Here is an 18,876-nt window from a genome sequence, read left to right as displayed (position 1 = left end):
TATATATATAAATTATATATAATATAAAATTAATTTAAAATATATAATATAGGGAACCGGTCTGGTCTGCTCCTAAAAGTATATAATCGAAACAAGACCTGTACCAGCTGGTTTTGGAACTAAATGAACTGATTCCACTAGTTCGGGCCAGTCTGGTCTTGTTTTTCGATTAATTTTTACACTTATGATTTTCATTATTTGTTTTTTAAAATTACTTTCAATTTTTGTTTTAAATTCATTTTTTGTTATTATTATTCTTATTATTGTTTTTTTTTTTTATAAGTATGATGTCATTTCTTATATGTAAAGAAAATATTCTTTCAATACTAACTGTTTGTTAAAAAAAAAAAAAAACTGTTTGTTCACAAATGATAAAATGTAGTTTGGTATTTATCACTTAAATTTATAACGAAATTAAATGTAACTTGTAAGTCTGTAACCGAGTAAGAAAAGAAAATTGCTTAGAGAAAAAGTGAGAAAAGAAAATTAAAACAAAAATAAAACGATAGAAGCTGATAAAGGGGGTTAGGGTTTATCATATTCGAAAGCTTCCTTTATCGCTCCCCGTTTCAATCTTCGTTTCTTGCTGTCCTCAAAACTGGGAGTACCCTTCAATCCGAAGCAGGTAAATATTTAATTCTTTCAATTTTTAATTTTTTTGGTAAATTTTTACGTTCAATTGAAAATTAAAAGAAAATTGTGAAAAAAGGATCTACAAATTCAAGTGTTACGATGCATTCATTTTTAATTGCGTCGAAGAGTAATAGATTTTCTCTTTTGGCTAGTTTTATATGATTTGTTTGTTTATGGAATGAGAAAACAGTATCTAGGGTTAGGAACATATTCATAATATTCTTAATTCATATGCTCTAGCATTCTTCACCTGCTTTTTTCATTTCTACTCAGAAACTGCATATAAGGAGACCTATTCTTGCTCTTTACCTGTTTCTTTGTTTTCTATAAAAAAACAAAAGTAGAGTAATTTATTTTGCTGATGTGCTTAGAAGCCTAGATGAGTGATTCCAAGGAGAAGAAGAAGGAGAATGAGGAGAGTGCACAAGAAGACGAGGCTGTGACCATTGCTTTGCCTAATCACAAAGCAGCACAAGCTGATGAACATGAAGACCATGACTCTTCTGTGCCACTGGACCAAACCCTGATTCAGACGTTAAATGGCACTCCACCTCTCCCTGAAGATAATAAGATTATGGAATCTTGGTCCAATCCGGAGCAACCAACTCAAGATTCACCTGACTCCCCAGGCCTTTTAAATGATGACAAAGATTTACTCAAACCTAATACGCAACCCACTTCTGATGTCAAGATTGAAGACAATGACTTACCTCCAAGCAATCTAGGCTGTGTACACCGCCACAATAACACGTCTTCAAGTCATGTTGATACTGCTGAACCAGATGTTTCAGTTGCCAAAGATGAACCTTGTCAAGTGCGTGATACCAAACTTTCTGGTGATGCTGACACTCTGCCTGCAACTACTACGGGTCATAATGAACCTGCTATGCACTGTGCTAAAGCTTCTGATATAAAATCTCAAATTCAGAATGGACGACAAATCAATATGGAGCTGAATGGAAAAGATGTTATTACACCTGTAGAGAATGGGAACTCAAGCTCAAAGCACTTCTTTCTTTTGGGCAATGATCATTTGTCAGAAGGTAATGAATCGGGAACAGAAGAAGAGCAATCGGCTTTTATGAAGGAGCTGGAAATTTTTTTTAGGGAGAGGAGCACGGAATTCAAGCCTCCGAAGTTTTATGGGGAGGGTCTGAATTGCCTTAAGTGAGTTTCTCCTGATCATTTACATACATTTGATTTTCTTAATAACTATTATATAGGTGGTAGAGAAATTTCCATACTTTGGGCTAATGTGTGTCAACATCTTATTTATAAGGTTGTGGAGAGCAGTGACTAGATTGGGTGGCTATGATAAGGTGTGCTTTGTTTCCCCGAGAACATATTTATTTACCATTTTCACATGCATATTAGTTCGGTGCCTTTCCTTTGGTCTTTTTGGTTGGGAAGTTAATTTTAACTGGAGCAATCGGTGATTCTTGTATGGTAGTAATTTTGGAAATAGATTTAAAAGTTAAGATTTTTGGTATCAAAGAGCAGCTTGGATTCGTGCTAGTACTTGTTTGATACTGTGAAATATGATCATATTATCAGTGATTAAGGCAATCTAATATGATAAGTGCATTATGGTACGGATGTTTTCTGGATGCTATTTGTGCTGGGACCTCTGTAGAAGATATCTCAGACCCTCCTTGATGTATGCTTGGTTGACATGTGTTGGGCACATTCTGTTCACTTTGCGATTCCCTGGTACGAAAACTTAAAATTATAAGTATTATTTATATACAAATTATAATGAAGGGATCAGAGAAGTGAGACAATCTTTTTAACAAGTAAAAAGGATTTATAAAATAATTAGAACAGTAGAGCAATCATTATGGGACTCAAACCCACAATCTTCTGCTCTGGAGGCGAGTGCCATTATCCATTATAATAATATATAATTTTTAGATTGTGGGGAGGTTCCTAAGGATCTACCTTTTCTATGTGGAGGTACCATTTTGAGTGTCTACATTAGGCTTCCAAGACTAATCTCTTGGAGATGATTCTGTTTTTAATAAAAGTTTTATTGATAAAAAAGTAGGAATAGCCTAAGTGCACAGAAAGTATACAAGAGGAATACCTAGTTAGGAAGGACAGATATCTAGCAGAAGAGTTAAGCTCTCATGATTGGGAAATTACCTTGGTTTGCTCAAATCCTAATTGCAGCAAATTTTTAGAGTAACAGTGAATAATTGGAACTCGCACATTTATGTCTTAGTTCTTTCCTTTTGATTTTCATATATATGGCTTTTGTCTTAGTTCTAAACCCAAACACACTGTGAGAATGCAAACAGGCATCCTAAAGAAGGAAACAGAGTGAACAAAAACTGCAAATGAACAATGCAGTTCAATAAAATCTATGGAGAGGGGTGATTAACTTGTCCACTTTTATTTGGTCATTGATTTCATTAAGTCGGTAATTGGAAATCAAGGTAAGTTTTGTGAAGAGTGTATTATGACTTGTGGCCATGTGCCTGGTGGGGGTGTCTCCTCTTTTATTTTTTTTGATAGGAACCTGACTTTACAAAAAACCTGAGGATAGGCTGCTCAAAATATTGTCTAAAGTTTTCATTGACATTCAAAGCCAATTTGTTGTGTCTTGTGAAATGTTGGTATGATGGAAATAAGAATTAGAACGGTTGTTTTGCCATACTGAATTATCTGATACCAATTAATTTGACATACAACTATTGAAATGTGCCTGGAGTAAATATGTCATAACCATCCTTTTTGTTGTTGCTAACAATAGCTCATAATTTGCTTTTGTTTTTTGATAGGTGACTTCTTGTAAGTTGTGGCGGCAAGTGGGAGAGTCTTTCAAACCCCCAAAGTAAGGAACAGAACACGTGTATTCCTGTTATCTATTATATGTGAACTCCATCACTTGCATAAATGGGGTTAGAGCTTTTGAAAAGATTGTATAAGCAAAATAAATAAATAATGAATGAGAGAGACACAGTCTTTTTCTGGATTTTAATTAATTTGGAAAAGCGAACTTACCCTATTCCTAAATGCAAATGTGTGCTTTTTTTTTTTTTTTTTTTTTTTTTTTTTTCCCCTAGTGCTGGGGGTGGGCATGGCCTAGGAGATTAACCAATTTATATTTCTTCCATTCCATTTTTTATTTTTTACAGGACATGCACTACAGTTTCATGGACATTCCGAGGTTTTTATGAGAAGGTAATTCAGATTATTTTTTTTCTACTTTTGGAAATTTATGTCTATTTTATGCAGGTTATAATTTCTACTTGTGTGCATATCTGCAAGCCTGTATAAATCTAAGGTCATAAAATCTTTATCATTCCAGAGAGGGGATAATCATTCCTAGTGCTCACCATTTCATTACATATGCGTGAGTGTGTGTGTGCATGCATGATCTATCCCCTATAGTGAATAGAGCGACGAAGTTTTCTCAGGTTCAAGCTGTTCATTGTAAAGTAGGTATCTCCTCTGACCGATGATATCCTGTTCCTGTATCTTTTACACTGCTACCTGTGATGATGGTTGCAAGTGGATTGCTCACTGGGCTTAAGAATCATGGAAATTGTGCTGTTTAAATTCTTCGACTTAAATTACGTACTTTTGAGAAGAATTTACTTGTCTGTGTGGAAAAATAGTTTCTGCTGGAGCTTTGTCTGTTTCCTTTTTTTATTTTCCATTGCTCTGTCTACCATGAGTTGATTTTATAGGCTTTCCTCTTTCAAGTGCACCTGTGTATGTTTGTGTCAGTTTGTTTGATTCATGTACTTTTGTAATACCGCATAATCTCTCATGCTTTGTTTATTTAATCATTAAGTACTTACTTTTAGTAATTCGTGTTACTCCAGGCCCTCCTTAGTTACGAAAGGCATAAAGCACATGGTGGTGAGCTTAATGTACCCATTGCTTCCCACTCAGAGCCTATGAATATTGAAAATCAGGTAGGAAAAGAACTTTAATTTTGGACTTGTGGTAGATGTTGTGCAATTAAAACCTAGTGATAGTCTTTTTTTCCAAAGGTAAATTCTATTTACAAGCCGGTGTGGATAATACACCTTGCAAAGTGCTTACATGGCATGATTTGATTTGGAAGAGAAATTTTAAAATTTTGAATCTTACAAATCATATCTTGCTATGTAAGTGATTGGGATGGTGTGTTCTGCACACTAGCTTGCAAATATAATAACTCTTTTTCAGATAGGTCTTATTTTTGCCACTTAATTGAACTGGTTATAATTTTAGGAAAGAAAGATCATGTATCTTATCTCATGAAATTTTGTTTACCCAATGATTGTCACCTATTGTGCACAAGACTTAAAACTGTGATAAAATGTAATAGAGTTGTTAAGGGGTTATAGCTTTTAAAGAAAGAAAGTGGTCCTAGCGGGTTTCAATGATTATGCTTATTCAACACTTACACAACTTCTTGTATGTTAATAATTGTATTAAGGGGTGTAAACGAGTTGAGTTTGAGGGAGTAATGGGTGGTAAAATCTTGTTCATTTAATTTTTATTCGAACACGAGTCAGGCTTCTGTTTATCACGAAGTATATTTCTTGTTCACAAACAATTCATTTATTATTCTAGCGCAGGCAAATTTGTTTCATTTTAAAAAAAGAAATTATTTATATTGTATCTAATACACTTTATATACACATTTTAACAAACAAGTTTTACATAGTTTATATATACATATATCAATGCTTATATTCATTGATTATATACATATATCGATGATTATATTCATAACGATTCAAGCATCGGTTATTATTTTGTGTTTATAAAAACAGCTCATTTAAAAAACGAATCGAGCTAAAAACGAGTTTGACCAATCCATTCTTGAGGTTTGTCTATTTACTGCCCTAGTTGCAATGGATTTAGTATGTTACAACTTTGTTTTCAACTTTGGTAAATCGTGTCCAATTCTAATTGTTAAACTTGACGGGTCAGCAATTGAAGTTATTTTTTAAAAATTGTTATAAATTTTGGGGACAATATGCAAACCTCCCTCAAACTACCAACTAGTTTACAATCACCCTCACAAACTATCAATTTTGGTAATCACCCTTTCAAAAAAAGAGTTAAAAGTTTAGATGGTGATTGCCGAAATTGCAATGCACCCCTTGACATATATAACCTTGATAAAAAGTTTTAAAAAAATATAAAAAAAAAATTCCAAAAAGTATAAAATCGATAAAAAAAAAAAAAATGAGGGACAGAAAGAATTAAAAAGTACAAAAAGGTAAAAATTAATATATTTATAAAAAAACATAAAACAAAAAAGAATTAAAGTAAAAACAAAAAAAGTCATTTTTAAAAAATTTAATTTCCAAATTAATTTATGATTTTCTTGGAAAATATTTTCTTATAAGTAAAAGAAAAATGAAAATAATTTTATTTTTAAACAATATTTTTATTTTATTTTTTTAGAAAATTTATTTACAAACTAAATATTTAATAATAGTGTTGTATTGTCTTTTTTGTTATTTTTAGGGGTACTTTTACTTTTTAAAGGAACAAGGGGGTGCGTTGCAGTTTTTTTTTGTAGGGGTGATTGTAAATTTGGTGATAGTTTGAGGGCTTTGTTTATTTTACTTGAAATTCTTTGATCATGTGTCATGGTTTTGCTATTGAGATGTAGCTTAAATGGCACCTCCTCCCGTTAGAATTGTTTAGAGGATGAAGTTGAGGGTTCAAAACTGATTGGGTGGATGTGTTACATACCAATGTTAGCAATATTTACTTGCGTGTCTCCTAAAAGTTTTAATTATGTGAAGTCCAGATTGCATCAGCCTCGGGTGTGTCCTGGATAATTCAAATTGAAAGCATAATCTATTATGTGTAGATTACCATGGTGCTTTGTTTTACTTGTTTACTAAAAATAAGTTTTCAATTAGGAATTTCTTTAAGGCTAAACATAGTCTCTGATCAAGTCAATTGTCACAGATTTTATTTTATTTTTCATTTACTTACTAAAAATGTTGTCATAGTTTCTTTTACAGTTGGTATGCTACCAGTGGTCTCTCAATTATTACCATTCTTGACATTTTTTCACATGTGATGGTGGTAAACAGGCTTCAGGATCGGGTAGAGCACGTAGAGATGCTGCAGCACGTGCTATGCAGGGTTGGCACTCACAACGTCTTCTTGGTAATGGTGAAGTTAGTGACCCTATTATCAAGGTCTGCTGAATATTATATTTTTGATTTCAAATTTCTTGCGACTTTATTAATGATCATAAATTTATTTGGTTTAGTGATATTATAGAATTTTATCTGACAGGATAAGAATTCTATTTCAATGCAAAAGCGTGAAAAGCAGCTGAAGAACATTGGTATGGCCCTCTCGTGCTCTCTCATTTTTAACTGTATGACAGGTGGCAGACAGCTTCTTAGTTTTGATTTTTGTCTATTACCTTCAGGTTTGCTTAAACGCAAGAAACCATCTTACATGGAACATACGGTCAAAGCTGCACGTACTAGGGCATCTAAACCACAGTTAAGATTCTTGTTGCAGGACAATTTTTAATCTGTGGACAGTTTATTGATGTGACCAAGTGATGCCATGATTAAAACTATCCAATCGGCATTTAGTTAATGTTTTTTGGTTGGATTTTGCGTATTTGACTAGATTGGATTCATCAGTCATTGATATTGGGCCCGCAGCTGATTGGGTAAAGATCAATGTGCAGAAAACTGTAAGTTTTGTATGACCCATTTGAATAATTATTCAAGGTCAACATGAATTACTGGATTCTATAACACTAATTAGTGTGGAATTCTGTGTCTATAGAAAGATTGTTTTGAGGTCTATGCTTTAGTTCCGGGCCTTCTTCGTGAAGAGGTAAGTATACTCATACCTGTAAATACATTCTGTCATTATTCTCATTTGCTACTTTATTGTTCATTTGGTTTCCTGATAGGTGTAGGCTCTGACCCTGATGGGGTTGGAATCTGTAACTAGTGGACCTCAACTCTGAGTTGGAGATAACTGCACTTCCACCCTACACACTTGGTGGAATGGAGTCGGAGTTACATATTGGAGTACCATTTTTTTAGCCTTTTTAAAATAAATGGAAGAAGGATAAACAATTTAGAATCAGCAACAAATGAAAAAAAGAGACTTATAATCAGATTACTTGGCACAAAATTAAAAAAACAGAAACAAACTTCACAAAAAATAAATAAACAGAAACAAACTTCGATTTAAGATATTTTATTTGAATTTAACAAAGGCACAAAGCTCAGCAAAGGCACAAAGCTCAGCTCCAGGAGTCCACAAAAGCCTTTTTGCATTCCTCGATGGCTTGACTGGATAGAAATTTGTATATTAGATACTTGTTTCATAGTACCACCTTTTTGAAAATCACTATTGGATACATGTTCCCGCTGTACCAGCTATGTACAAATACATTGAGTAGAATCTTTTTTGTTTTGGGATCCTTGGCAGGATCAGCAAAAAACATGAAATTTGCCCAAAAGCTAGTTGTGGTGGTATTCTCAACTAGCCAAGTCAAAAAACAAAGTCAATCTTTTAGGTTGAAGCATACAAAAAGTGTGGCATCAGTTTCAACTCTAGATGTATCATTGAGAAGATATATTAAATAATAAGGTCTATATTCCACTAGTAGTATTTATTACTTTGTTCTCTGGCAAGATTAGGTGCGAGTACAATCAGATCCATCAGGACGCCTTGTTATAAGCGGTGAACCTGAACATGCTGACAACCCTTGGGGTGTCACACCCTTCAAAAAGGTGCGCATTATGTTTTTCCTCTATTTGAGAACTGAGAAAATAATGGTCTGGTTGGTTTGGATTTTTCCCTGCATCAGTTTTCCCCAGGTTGTTTTGCTTGTGTATTGTTATGAAAACTGCTTATTCCCATATTTTGAAATTAGCTAGTCTACTGACCGGGATTTGCTTTTCTTTTATTAGGTTGTCAGCTTACCTTCAAGAATTGACCCACATCAGACATCAGCTGTGGTTACCCTACACGGACAGTTGTTTGTTCGTGTCCCATTTGGGCAGTCAGAGTAGTGGTGTTTAAGGCTGCCTACACCCATGCCCTATAGTTAACTTATTGGAAGGACGGGAATGAAACCGTTTAGTGGGCTCTGAAGTCTATACACCAACCCTAGTTTATATTGGGTATATCCTCTTACTACGATTTCTAAACTCGTGTATGAGTTAGGGTATTAGCGCAGTTTTACTGTATATGAGTATTGTTGTATCGGTGCAGTTTGACAGTCGTTGATCAAGTTGTATCGCTCCCTTGTTGTGGTGATCGAGATCTGTTTTCAATCTGAACCCTATGTCAAACTCTACTTGCTTCATCCCTCATTTATCTCATATCATATGACAAACCCACATGTTGTACCTAAGGCTGTGCATCCAGATTAGATTTTTTTTTGATCTGGTCGAGAATCCGAATAGCTAGTTACGGATACCGGATATAACCGGATACCAGCATACCTGTCTTTTTATTTAAAAAAAAAAAAAATTTAAACTTCGATGTTTTGCAATAGATCATCCCTCTCTTCGTCTCATACCCGTCATCCACCATTTTCTTTCTTGTTTTTGATTTTCTTCTCAACTTGTTAGTTTCACCATGTTTAAGTGGTCCTTTTCAGTCTCGGAAATGCAATTTCACACCTTTGAGAGATGGAAGAAATTTGACAATTCACGTGCTTGTATCATGAAAATTTCAATCGATAAAGTGAGAACAAGAGAAGAGAGAGAGAGAGAGAGAGAGTGAACCCAACACCTAGAAACTGTTGAGCATCATCACTGGTCTTCTTCAATCTTGAACCGCTCCAAAAGTGTCTCTCTGGTCTACATCTCAAACACTGATGGAGGACTGGCAACCAACATGCAACCTCTTTCCCTTGCTCTGTTTTCTCTTTGAGCCTTGTGGTTTCCTTTGTCACCAAAACAAAAAGCTGCTTCTCACGTTTCAACACGAACCAAAAGCTCTCTCTCTTGCTTCTTCTCTCTTCTTTGTTTCTCTTCTTCATTCTCTATGTAATTCTGGAAACCAACTCCTTGTCTTCCTTGTTGCATTGCCAACCAACACCAAAGGAAATCGGCTCAAGCTCTCTCATTTCTCCTTTGTTCCTACTCATCGTAAACCATTGAATACCACTGTCAACTTGGATAGACCAATTCCCTCAGCTCCCTCTCTCTCAATTCAACCTTTACCCAACTCTCTATGTAAGCTCTCTCTTAAGAGAAATAGTAGTAAGACTTGTTAGTATATTAGTTAAGTGCATAGTTAAGCGTGCACGGCAAGGCACAATGCTTGATTCTCCAATATCATATAGATTAATAATTTCAAATGAGAAAATGAAAACTTTAATCCAAACCTACAAAAAATGAAGAGTTTAGTGATCGCCAGGGGACAAACACTTTACATTTCCATGATGCTCACTAACGTGACGAGTACTTTTGCTCTCCAGAATGCTCACCTTGGAGTGAGCACTTTTATTTTTCCATGATGGTTGTTGAGGTTACAAATTTCATGCTCCTCTATGTTGCTTGTGTGATGACGAGCACTTTTACTCTCGTGGTGGTAACTGAGGTGGTGAGAACCTTTTGTGCTATGTGGTGCTTGTCTCAAGACGAGCACTTTGTTTTACCACAATGCTCACATGGGTATGAGCATTTCTGCTCTCTCTATTGCTCACCTAGGGACAAGTACTTTGCTTTTCCACAATGCTTGCTAAGGTGGAAGTGCTTTTGCTCTAATCGATGCTTGATTGGGGGGCAAACACTTTTACTCTCCATGATACTCGATTCAGAGGCAAGGACTTTGCCTTTCCACAATACTTGCCAAGGTGGCGAGTTTCATTCTCCTTCACATTGTTTGCGTGAATGGCGAGCACTTTTACTCTTGCAATGGTCGCCAAGGTGACAAACAGTTTTGTTGTGTCTGTGCTCGCTTGGGTGAAAAGCACTTGTATTCTATGTGGTACTCTCCTAGATGTTAATATATTTCGTGTTTATGTATTTCAGTTCTCAACAATCTTTCAATTTACAATTTCCTATTTAATATTATATTCTTTCTTTTTGTCTTGATATTTAAATTCCAATATACAAACGTTCAAACGAAGCACATACGCTCGAACATTACTGCATATCATTTGCACTAGAAGACATTACATTTGAACCATATAACCGTAAGGTTTGCATGTACCTTGTACCACTCGAATGTAATTCATCTATATAATATAAATTTAATTTTATTTGATTATGTTCGAACATACTATATACGTTCAAATGTATATTGATAGATGTTCGAATGAATCCAGCAAAAAATGACAGCGCCTTGTTGACGTCGAATGTATAAACTTTGATGTTAAAGTATAAGTCTATTTATCTACCAATTTTAGTGACGGTTTAAAGAAATCGTCACTAAAAAGCATATTCTGTGATGGTTTTTGGACCGTCACAAAGGCTAAATCGACACAAAGAGCCAAATCTGTTGTAGTACTTGCAATTGAGCATGCAAAGTTGTTGTTAAACTCGTAGACAGCTCCCCTTGCATAGTTGTTGCAAGCTATGTAATATAATTTTTGTTGGCGGTTGTGCACAGTGATGGATACCTTAATCTAGAAGGTTTTCAGCTTGCGTTCGCACTAAGGGAAATGAAACCAACCAACATACCATATTGATAGGACTACAACAAAAATGATAAAATCTACCCTTAATATAAGTGTTGCAAGGATTCCTTATCATCTCTAGCGATGCCTTCACTACAGAGATGGTTGTTAAGTCTGCACCATCTAGTACTCTTGCTCTAGAAGATGATCCAACATTTGCCCTATTTGCTAGAACCTCAATGGTGGCTTCCCAATTTTCATCCGCCTTGAGAAAAAAGTAACACACATGTTTATATATATATATATATATTTTATGTTGGCATGACAACACATTTTAAGCATTACATTTGAGGCAATCAATGGAAAGAAATTACCAAGTTCGGAGCACAATTGCATCGGAACAGTTTGAATTAATCAAGAATGAGCTCGATGACTTCTTTGCTAGAGAGGTGCCTACTTAAAGCAAACACATGTTATTGATTTTAATAGTTTCACCAAATTAGAGAGTTAAATGGGTTCACACCATTAGTTTTATCGAGTGTTGTCTAGGTTTAGGTTGGCCACCCAATCAGTTATTATTGTGTGCATGTCCTTCAACGAGTTTAATATTATACTAAGTGTACATTGCAACCAATAAATAATATAAACGAGCAAGAAATCATAGCACATACTCCAAATTGCATTGCACATACTCCAAACACATCCGACATCATGCTTTGTACACCCCCAAAGACATGCACTAAATGACCAAATTGAACTAAACATGTGGTGCCCTTGACCCTCAATAACTTACCCTGCAAGGGATCGTGGTTCTCAGGATTCTAGTCGGTTGGTGACACCCCAACCGTTCCTAGGGAAAGCGTGTGTTCAAACAGTAAGCACATGCTAGAAGTAATAAATCACACCAAGATCTGTAAGGGGATTAATTGAAGACCAATGCTAAATGTACTAGAGATGTATACAAATAAAGACTTCATTAATAGTAAAATCCATAAAATATTATATGCAATCATTAGTTCATTGCTTACATCAAAACATTATGAGCCATAAAGCGTTCATCGCCTAACTAAAATAAAAATCTTATAATACAAATATTTAATAATTGGAGAGAGGCCTCCTTAGCTAGTCCTTAGGCTGGGCTAGTATTTCTTCCTCGAGATAATTCTACTAGGAATCTATGGCTCCAATTGATGAAACCATAAGTGGGACCACTACAGTAAGATTTATAAGAAATTCAAGTAAGTTAAAACTCATAATAGTACTAACAATGAGAGACAATGAAGATGAATTTGCATGCACTAGTTCAGGTAAATAAAGTTGAGAACACACATACTTTTGCACCACAAGGAATAACCCTTAGAGCAAAACATATGTATTCTTAGTCATGACGATGAATCATCCTCTGAGCAAATAATTTTAAAAATAATTTAACTTTTTCAAACTTTCAAACAAACACAAAAAATAATTTAACTTTTTCAAATACCAAAACAAGAATTATATTAAAAAAATTGTATTATAACAATATTTTAATTATATAATATTTTTATTCAACTTTTTATTTTTATTTTTTAAACCTCATAAAACATTTTAACTCAAATCATTTCTAACCCATCTCATCTTAACTTAAATATTTCATTACTATTCACAAACCATCTCAAATCATCTTATCTCAACTCACTATCCAAACTAGGCTTACACATCATCTCAAATCACATATCAAAGTCACGACTTAAAGATAGCCAATAAATATAATGAAGAAAAAATGACCTTTTTATATAAAAAAGAGGTGAGATACAGAATATTCAATCCCTGAACATACTCACAAGTATTTACTCCACATTCCCAGTATAGTTGTAGGAGTTAACCTATCTGAACAATATTACTAATATGAAAGTCACGCAGATGTTGATTCCTCAATGATGGTGCTCCCAAGCTCCTATCTTCCTTGGAGGTTTTTGAATAGAAGAAAGTGAAATACTTTACGATCTCAAAATTGATATGTTGACTCTATCCAATGCCTTTTATACGGCAGGACTGTTAGTCCTGATGTTCTTTTAACTCCTTATATGATTGAATGAGAGGCTTTCAATCTCAATTGTCTATTTGTCCTGTGGACTTGAGGAATTGTAGAAACCAAATGACTGATGAGACAAGGGTCTCCCACGTGTTACTACGCCATATCTCTGATATGGCCTGCAAGTCTGTAGTCTGTCTTCCCCCAGGCTTACTCTAGATGTGATGTTTCTAATGTAGTATGGGCCTTGGCGTCTTTTCTCAGATGTGATGTCTTTGTAGGTCTAGAGTAAGCGTCTATAAAACTTAGCATTTTGTATGCGGTTGTCGAATCTACAATCAAGTCAATGTGTGGTAGGGGAAAACTATCTTTCAGGAAAGCTTTGCTCAAGTTAGTGAAGCTGACACATCCTTCACTTGCCATTTGACTTCTTGACCAAGACCACGTTTGAAAGCCACTCCGGATAGTGGGTTCCCCTAATGAATCCCACAGCAACCAGGCGATCGACCTCATATGCTATCACTGCATACTTCTCTGTACTAAAGCTCCTCTATTTTTGTTGGACCTTTTTGGCATCTAGTCCACACTTAAAATAGTGCTCAATCACTTATGTATCAATCCCAAGCATGTCCTTGTGACTCTAGGCGAAGACATCTTTGTGTTCGGCAAGTAGCCGCTTCAACTGTGATCTCACCTTGGATTTCATTCTAGTTTATATCCTTGCCTTTATCTTTGTATTGGCCTCGTCTAGTGTACCTAGCTTGAGGGGTTTGTCAACTTCACCCTATTTCAAGCTCTGTTCATCTTGAGTTTCCACTTTCCGCTTGATGAGTTTCGTAGTTGGGGCTAGCGGTCACTCCTTTGATGATTGTGCTACTCGGTCATCTCTTCCCCCTTCTTTCAACTCTTGTATGTAGCATTATCTCACCAGTACTTACTCGCCGTGGGCCTCCCCTATGCCCATTTTCGTGGAAAATTTCATCTTCAAATGAAACATGCATGTGACAGTCTTCAAGATGTTCAAGGTTGGTCGCCTAACTATGGCATTGTAAAAGGAAATAGTCTTTACCACTAGGAAGTCTGTCATGGTGGTGGCAGTGCAGGGGCTCATTCCAGTCGACATATGGAGGGTTATTGAGCTCACTGGCTACACTATTTCTCCCAAGGATTCATTCAACGGTGTTGGTGAGGGTCGCAATCTGTTTTGGTCAATGCCCATCCTTACAAATGCGTCCTAGAAGAGTATGTCGGCTGAACTTTCATTGTCTATTAGTATCATTCAAGTGTTAAAGTTGTCAACAAGCATCATCACTACTAAGGCATCACCGCATGGGTAGATCACACCTTCACAATCATCTTCGTTGAAAGAAATGGTTGCGGTCTTTCCAGCTCATGCTTGCTTTGTCAGTCTTCCCACATTAAAAACCTCTTCATACCTTGCTTTCCAAGCGTATGCCATCCAACTGGAGGTCATCTAGCTACCTCCTGCGAATCCCCCTGTGATTGTTCGTATCTCACCAAGGGGTGCATTGTTCCTGCTCGGGCTATGGCGAGGTGTCCTTTTTGGATTCTCCTGTGCCTTCCTTCTTCTATTTAGGCTCTCACTTCAACGAGGTCTCCATTCGCATTCCTGCTCTCTCCTACTCTCTTCCTGCTCTCTTCTATCTTCCCACCTCGTGGGCGAGGAATGTTGGAAGATTAAACATTCAAGTGCACCACTACCTCTCATCTCTTCTATCCTCCACTTCAGGAAGTGGCAGTCTTCTGTTCAGTGCCCTTCCATGTTGTGGTATGTGCAGTATTTGCTGGACCCTTTTGGCCTGATTGTTGTCACCTCTAAGTCTTTCCTCGTTCTTTTCTTGCACATTTATGTTCGAGTACGTTGCCCGAATGTCCTGGCCTCTGGAGGAAGCTCCTTCATTATTTCTCCTTTTGTCATATTGTCTTTTGGATTTATTTCGGGAGCCTTGGCATTGGCAACTGCTTTCGAGCGAATTTTTGCATGTTCCAGTTCCGATTTCCTTAGGGCGGTCAGGGCCTATAGGGTGTTTTCAGCATTGAAAAAGTCATCCGCTCTATTCATGAACCCCTGCAACATAGTTGGGATTCTTCTCACCAATACTACATAAAAGGATTCGTAGGCCATACACCTCCCAGGAGTGCTGCTAATGTGATTTTTTCCTGATCATCCGTTGTCATGCACTCTTTATTGAACTAGAAGAGGTAGGCTTTCAAGCTCTCGTCTTCTCTTTGTTTGACGGTGAGGAGGTATGTAGCAAGTCAACTCCTTCTTCTGCTAGCCATGAATTGAGTGAGGGATTGTTGGCCCAATTGCTCGAAACTATCGATGGAGCCTGGTTGTAAGGCCTCGAATCTCGCCACTCCCTTGAGTGTCAAGGGGAAAGCCTGACATGAAATCTCCCATGGAAAACAGTGGAGTGTCATGTGAGCCTTAAATGTCTCTAGATTTTCGATCGGGTCCTTAGACTCATCATATATCTCAATTTGAAGAACCTTGAATTTCGATGGGAGCGACATTTCCATTACCTTCACGTTATAAGGCAGATTCGTGCTACTGAGCAGTTGGTCAAACGAGGAAGACGCTCCTATATTCTTGGCTATCTCCTTATATTTTTTCATGAGGTAATGCAATTTGTGGTGCATCTTCTTTTTCTCTTCCTCGTTAGTGGTCATTTTGCTACTTTGTGATTCCAATTCGGTTCTCTCATTCTGGCTCGATGCGGCAGCTTCCCTGGGTCTGGTGCTCCTTCGTTTTAGGGTTTTGTTTTCATGTTAGAGATTTCGTGTCTCCAGCACCATCTTCTTCATCCACTCACCCATCTCCGCAAACCTTCCCTCCATGTTCGTTGAGGTAGCATCCTAGTCACGAGCCACCTGATAAGCCATCGTAGGAGGCATACAAAAAACACGTTGATTTTATGAAGGAAAAGAATATACCACAGAAGGCGCTAACTTAGTGCTTAGAATTGGAAGAATGTAGAATCTATAGGGTGATTAGAAGTTACCTAGAATCGTCTGTTCTTATCATTTATATTGGCGGTTATTTAATTGATAGAGATCGTATAACAGCATGATCCCCTCCGATGATTTCGGGGGTGTTGAATATCATGTTTTGGATAGATTGTAATCTTGGAAGGAGCTACCATCTTGGATGAGTATCTCGAATGGCTATCCATTTTAGGAAGATCTGTGATTACTCATGTGGTTATGCCATTACGCCGTTGTTGATAGATTTTGGATTCCCTGGTGGGCTTTCTACATGGTTGTTCAGTGTGTCTCTCTGCTTATTATTTATTAGGCTTGTAGTTTCACATTCGTGGGCTTCTGTAAGGTGAATTAGGCCTGGACGGAGGGGAGAGTATCTACCCCTCCATAAACAAATTATTCAAATATAAATACATACAGGGATAATATCTATATCTATATATATATATAACGTTTACTCTCACATTTTTCAAAGTGTTTTCCTTCACCTCCAAATTACTCAATCTTATATGTGGCTAAATATTCTTCCCTATGACCCAAGATGAACTCCAGCAATTCCATTTTAATTACTTGGTATCCAAGTATGGTATCATCCCTATGACCCAAGATGAACTCCAGCAATTCCATTTTAATTATCTGGTATCCAAGTATGGTATCAGAGTATACTTGGCCGCATATGAGATTGAGTAATTTGGAGGTCAAGGAAGATACTTTAAAACTAGTGGGAGGGAACTTTAATTTATGATGAAGGCAGAACATGGATGCTCTTAATAGTTAAATAACTTGATAAATAAGATAAAGAATAAACATAATACGTAAAGCAGATTAACTATAAACATAATAGGTAAACAATAAATATACTTTGAAATATAACTTTTATTGAAAATAACAAGATTATTTACAACCTTAAGCTTTATTTGAATACATCACTATAGGTTTCGACTTGGGTTCAAATGAATAGGAATACAAGAGGAAAATAAGGGGGAATTTTCCCTCTTTAGAATTCGCTCTTAGTTATTGATATTTTTCGTCGTGTCTTGTTCGTTTACTAATTCTTCCTTTTTAGGATTGGGAGCTGGGAAAGCTCTTCAGATTCCTCCAGTTGTGGTCTTTCCTTTTCTTTTGTCAAATTCTTTTCTTTTCTACTTAGCATAAGAGTGCTACGAAGAAAAGAAGCCATTAAAAACAAAAAGAAAAGAAGTATAATTTTATACACGTAGGAATTATACAAGTAGCAGTCAAGTCAATCACAAGAAGAGGAATAAATGCCTCAGTCTTGTTATGTCTAAGAGATGCTAGATTCACGGATTATAGCACTAGTATTCTGGGTACGGTAGAATCAAGTCTTAACAATGGACCAATTCACTTTGATTGTTTTTCAGACTTCACTCTAAAAGTCTACAAAATCCCAATATCTTGAAAGCCCTAACTTTAAATACCAAAACATCGTGATATGAAATGCTAGAAGGAAGTCAGCCTTTAGTATTAATATATAGAATATATTATAAGTGCATAAAAACAAATTAAAATGTTCTTGCATTAGTAAAAAGTCCAAAAGACAACTCTTTTAATCCAAACAAACACAAATGATGCAAATATCAAAGTACAAAGATCAATCACTTGGAAAGACATTAATTTGCCTAAGAAATGGTTTGTAGAAAACAAAAACGCACAAAAAATCCAAAACAAATTCTCTAATTTAGATTTTATTCAACAATACCTTGATGGATTTGTTAGGATTAATTTTGATAAACCAAGATATATGCTACCTTTAAAGATTTGAAAAAAAAAATAAAAATAGAATCAAGTAGGTCGTCAAGTGAGGTAGGAGCGAGACATTAGTCAGAACCTCCAAAAGGTACAAAAGAAAAATGATATATTAGGCAAAATGTACCAAGATGATGGACAATCCAATGCTTTTACTGGGCAAGTGCTTATTCTACCTACATTTCACCAAACCACCCGGTGGTGACAAGCCGGCTCAACGGGCCAGGCACTTCGGGTAGGCACTAGGCAGGCCTTATCCTGGTGAACTTCTGCCGAACCACAGCTCTCCTCTGTTGAAACAAATTAATTATTTTCCCTTTACAATCTAGAGTTTCTTTATGAATTGCATATGAGATTTACTATTTAGCATTTTCACACGTTATATTTAATTTTTATTTTTTTAAATTTTTTTTCTTTTTAAATTAATTAAATTCTTCTACTTATCATTCATACACTACATATCTAATAAGAAAAAAAAAAAATTAAAAATAGAAAACAAAAATTAAATGCACTGGAGTATATTTGAGGAAATCAATAGTGGGAAAAAATTCTTCTTGTAAGTAAATTTCTATATAGATTATTATTATTATTATTATTATTATTATTATTATTTTGAGATGGTATAGATTATTTTTTTAAGCATAATTTACACCACATTTATTTTAGAATTCATTTTCAAACCACTATTAAAATTAGGTTATTCCATTAAAAATAAATTTTAATATTATAAAATTATTATCTACTTCATATAGAATTATAATAATTATAAAATTATAATATTCCATTAAAAATAAATTTCATATAAAATTAAATTTCAAGAAGAATTTTTCAAGAAGAAAATTCCACATTGAAATACGTTTCATGAAGTAGGTTAAAA

General features: G+C 35.6%; 1 protein-coding gene across 4 annotated transcripts; it reads left to right on the top strand.

The window, feature by feature from the left end:
• Positions 1-434: 434 nt before the first annotated feature.
• LOC122318866 (AT-rich interactive domain-containing protein 6-like) lies at positions 435-8,947 on the top strand. 4 transcript variants are annotated; one of them, XR_006244922.1, is made up of 13 exons: positions 435-625; positions 1,005-1,800; positions 1,913-1,952; positions 3,414-3,466; positions 3,771-3,816; positions 4,464-4,556; positions 6,690-6,797; positions 6,898-6,949; positions 7,037-7,112; positions 7,246-7,312; positions 7,408-7,458; positions 8,272-8,369; positions 8,550-8,947. XR_006244922.1 is itself a non-coding variant. In XM_043136568.1 (13 exons), the coding sequence occupies exons 2-13, from the start codon at positions 1,013-1,015 to the stop codon at positions 8,649-8,651; spliced, it is 1,569 nt and encodes a 522-aa protein (XP_042992502.1). In that variant the 5' UTR covers positions 436-625; positions 1,008-1,012; the 3' UTR covers positions 8,652-8,947. The 4 variants fall into 4 exon arrangements, 3 of the variants coding, with proteins under 3 accessions (XP_042992504.1, XP_042992502.1, XP_042992501.1); XM_043136568.1 differs by having other exon boundaries at positions 436-625; positions 1,008-1,800; positions 8,277-8,369; XM_043136567.1 differs by having other exon boundaries at positions 437-625; positions 8,277-8,369.
• Positions 8,948-18,876: the final 9,929 nt, after the last annotated feature.

The sequence above is a fragment of the Carya illinoinensis genome, chromosome 8 (genome assembly GCF_018687715.1).
Source record: "Carya illinoinensis cultivar Pawnee chromosome 8, C.illinoinensisPawnee_v1, whole genome shotgun sequence".
Classification (NCBI taxonomy): domain Eukaryota; kingdom Viridiplantae; phylum Streptophyta; class Magnoliopsida; order Fagales; family Juglandaceae; genus Carya; species Carya illinoinensis.
The sequence above is the reverse complement of the archived record's forward strand: the minus strand, read 5'-3'. Positions and strand labels throughout refer to the sequence as shown.

Bases quoted from the DNA above. Each gene is read 5' to 3' on its own strand.
- LOC122318866 (XM_043136568.1), top strand. From the start codon at position 1,013: ATGAGTGATTCCAAGGAGAAGAAGAAGGAGAATGAGGAGAGTGCACAA. The intron at 4,557-6,689 runs GTAGGAAAAGAA...GGTGGTAAACAG, and splicing joins CTATGAATATTGAAAATCAG to GCTTCAGGATCGGGTAGAGC. The intron at 7,113-7,245 runs GTTAAGATTCTT...GTATTTGACTAG, and splicing joins ACTAGGGCATCTAAACCACA to ATTGGATTCATCAGTCATTG.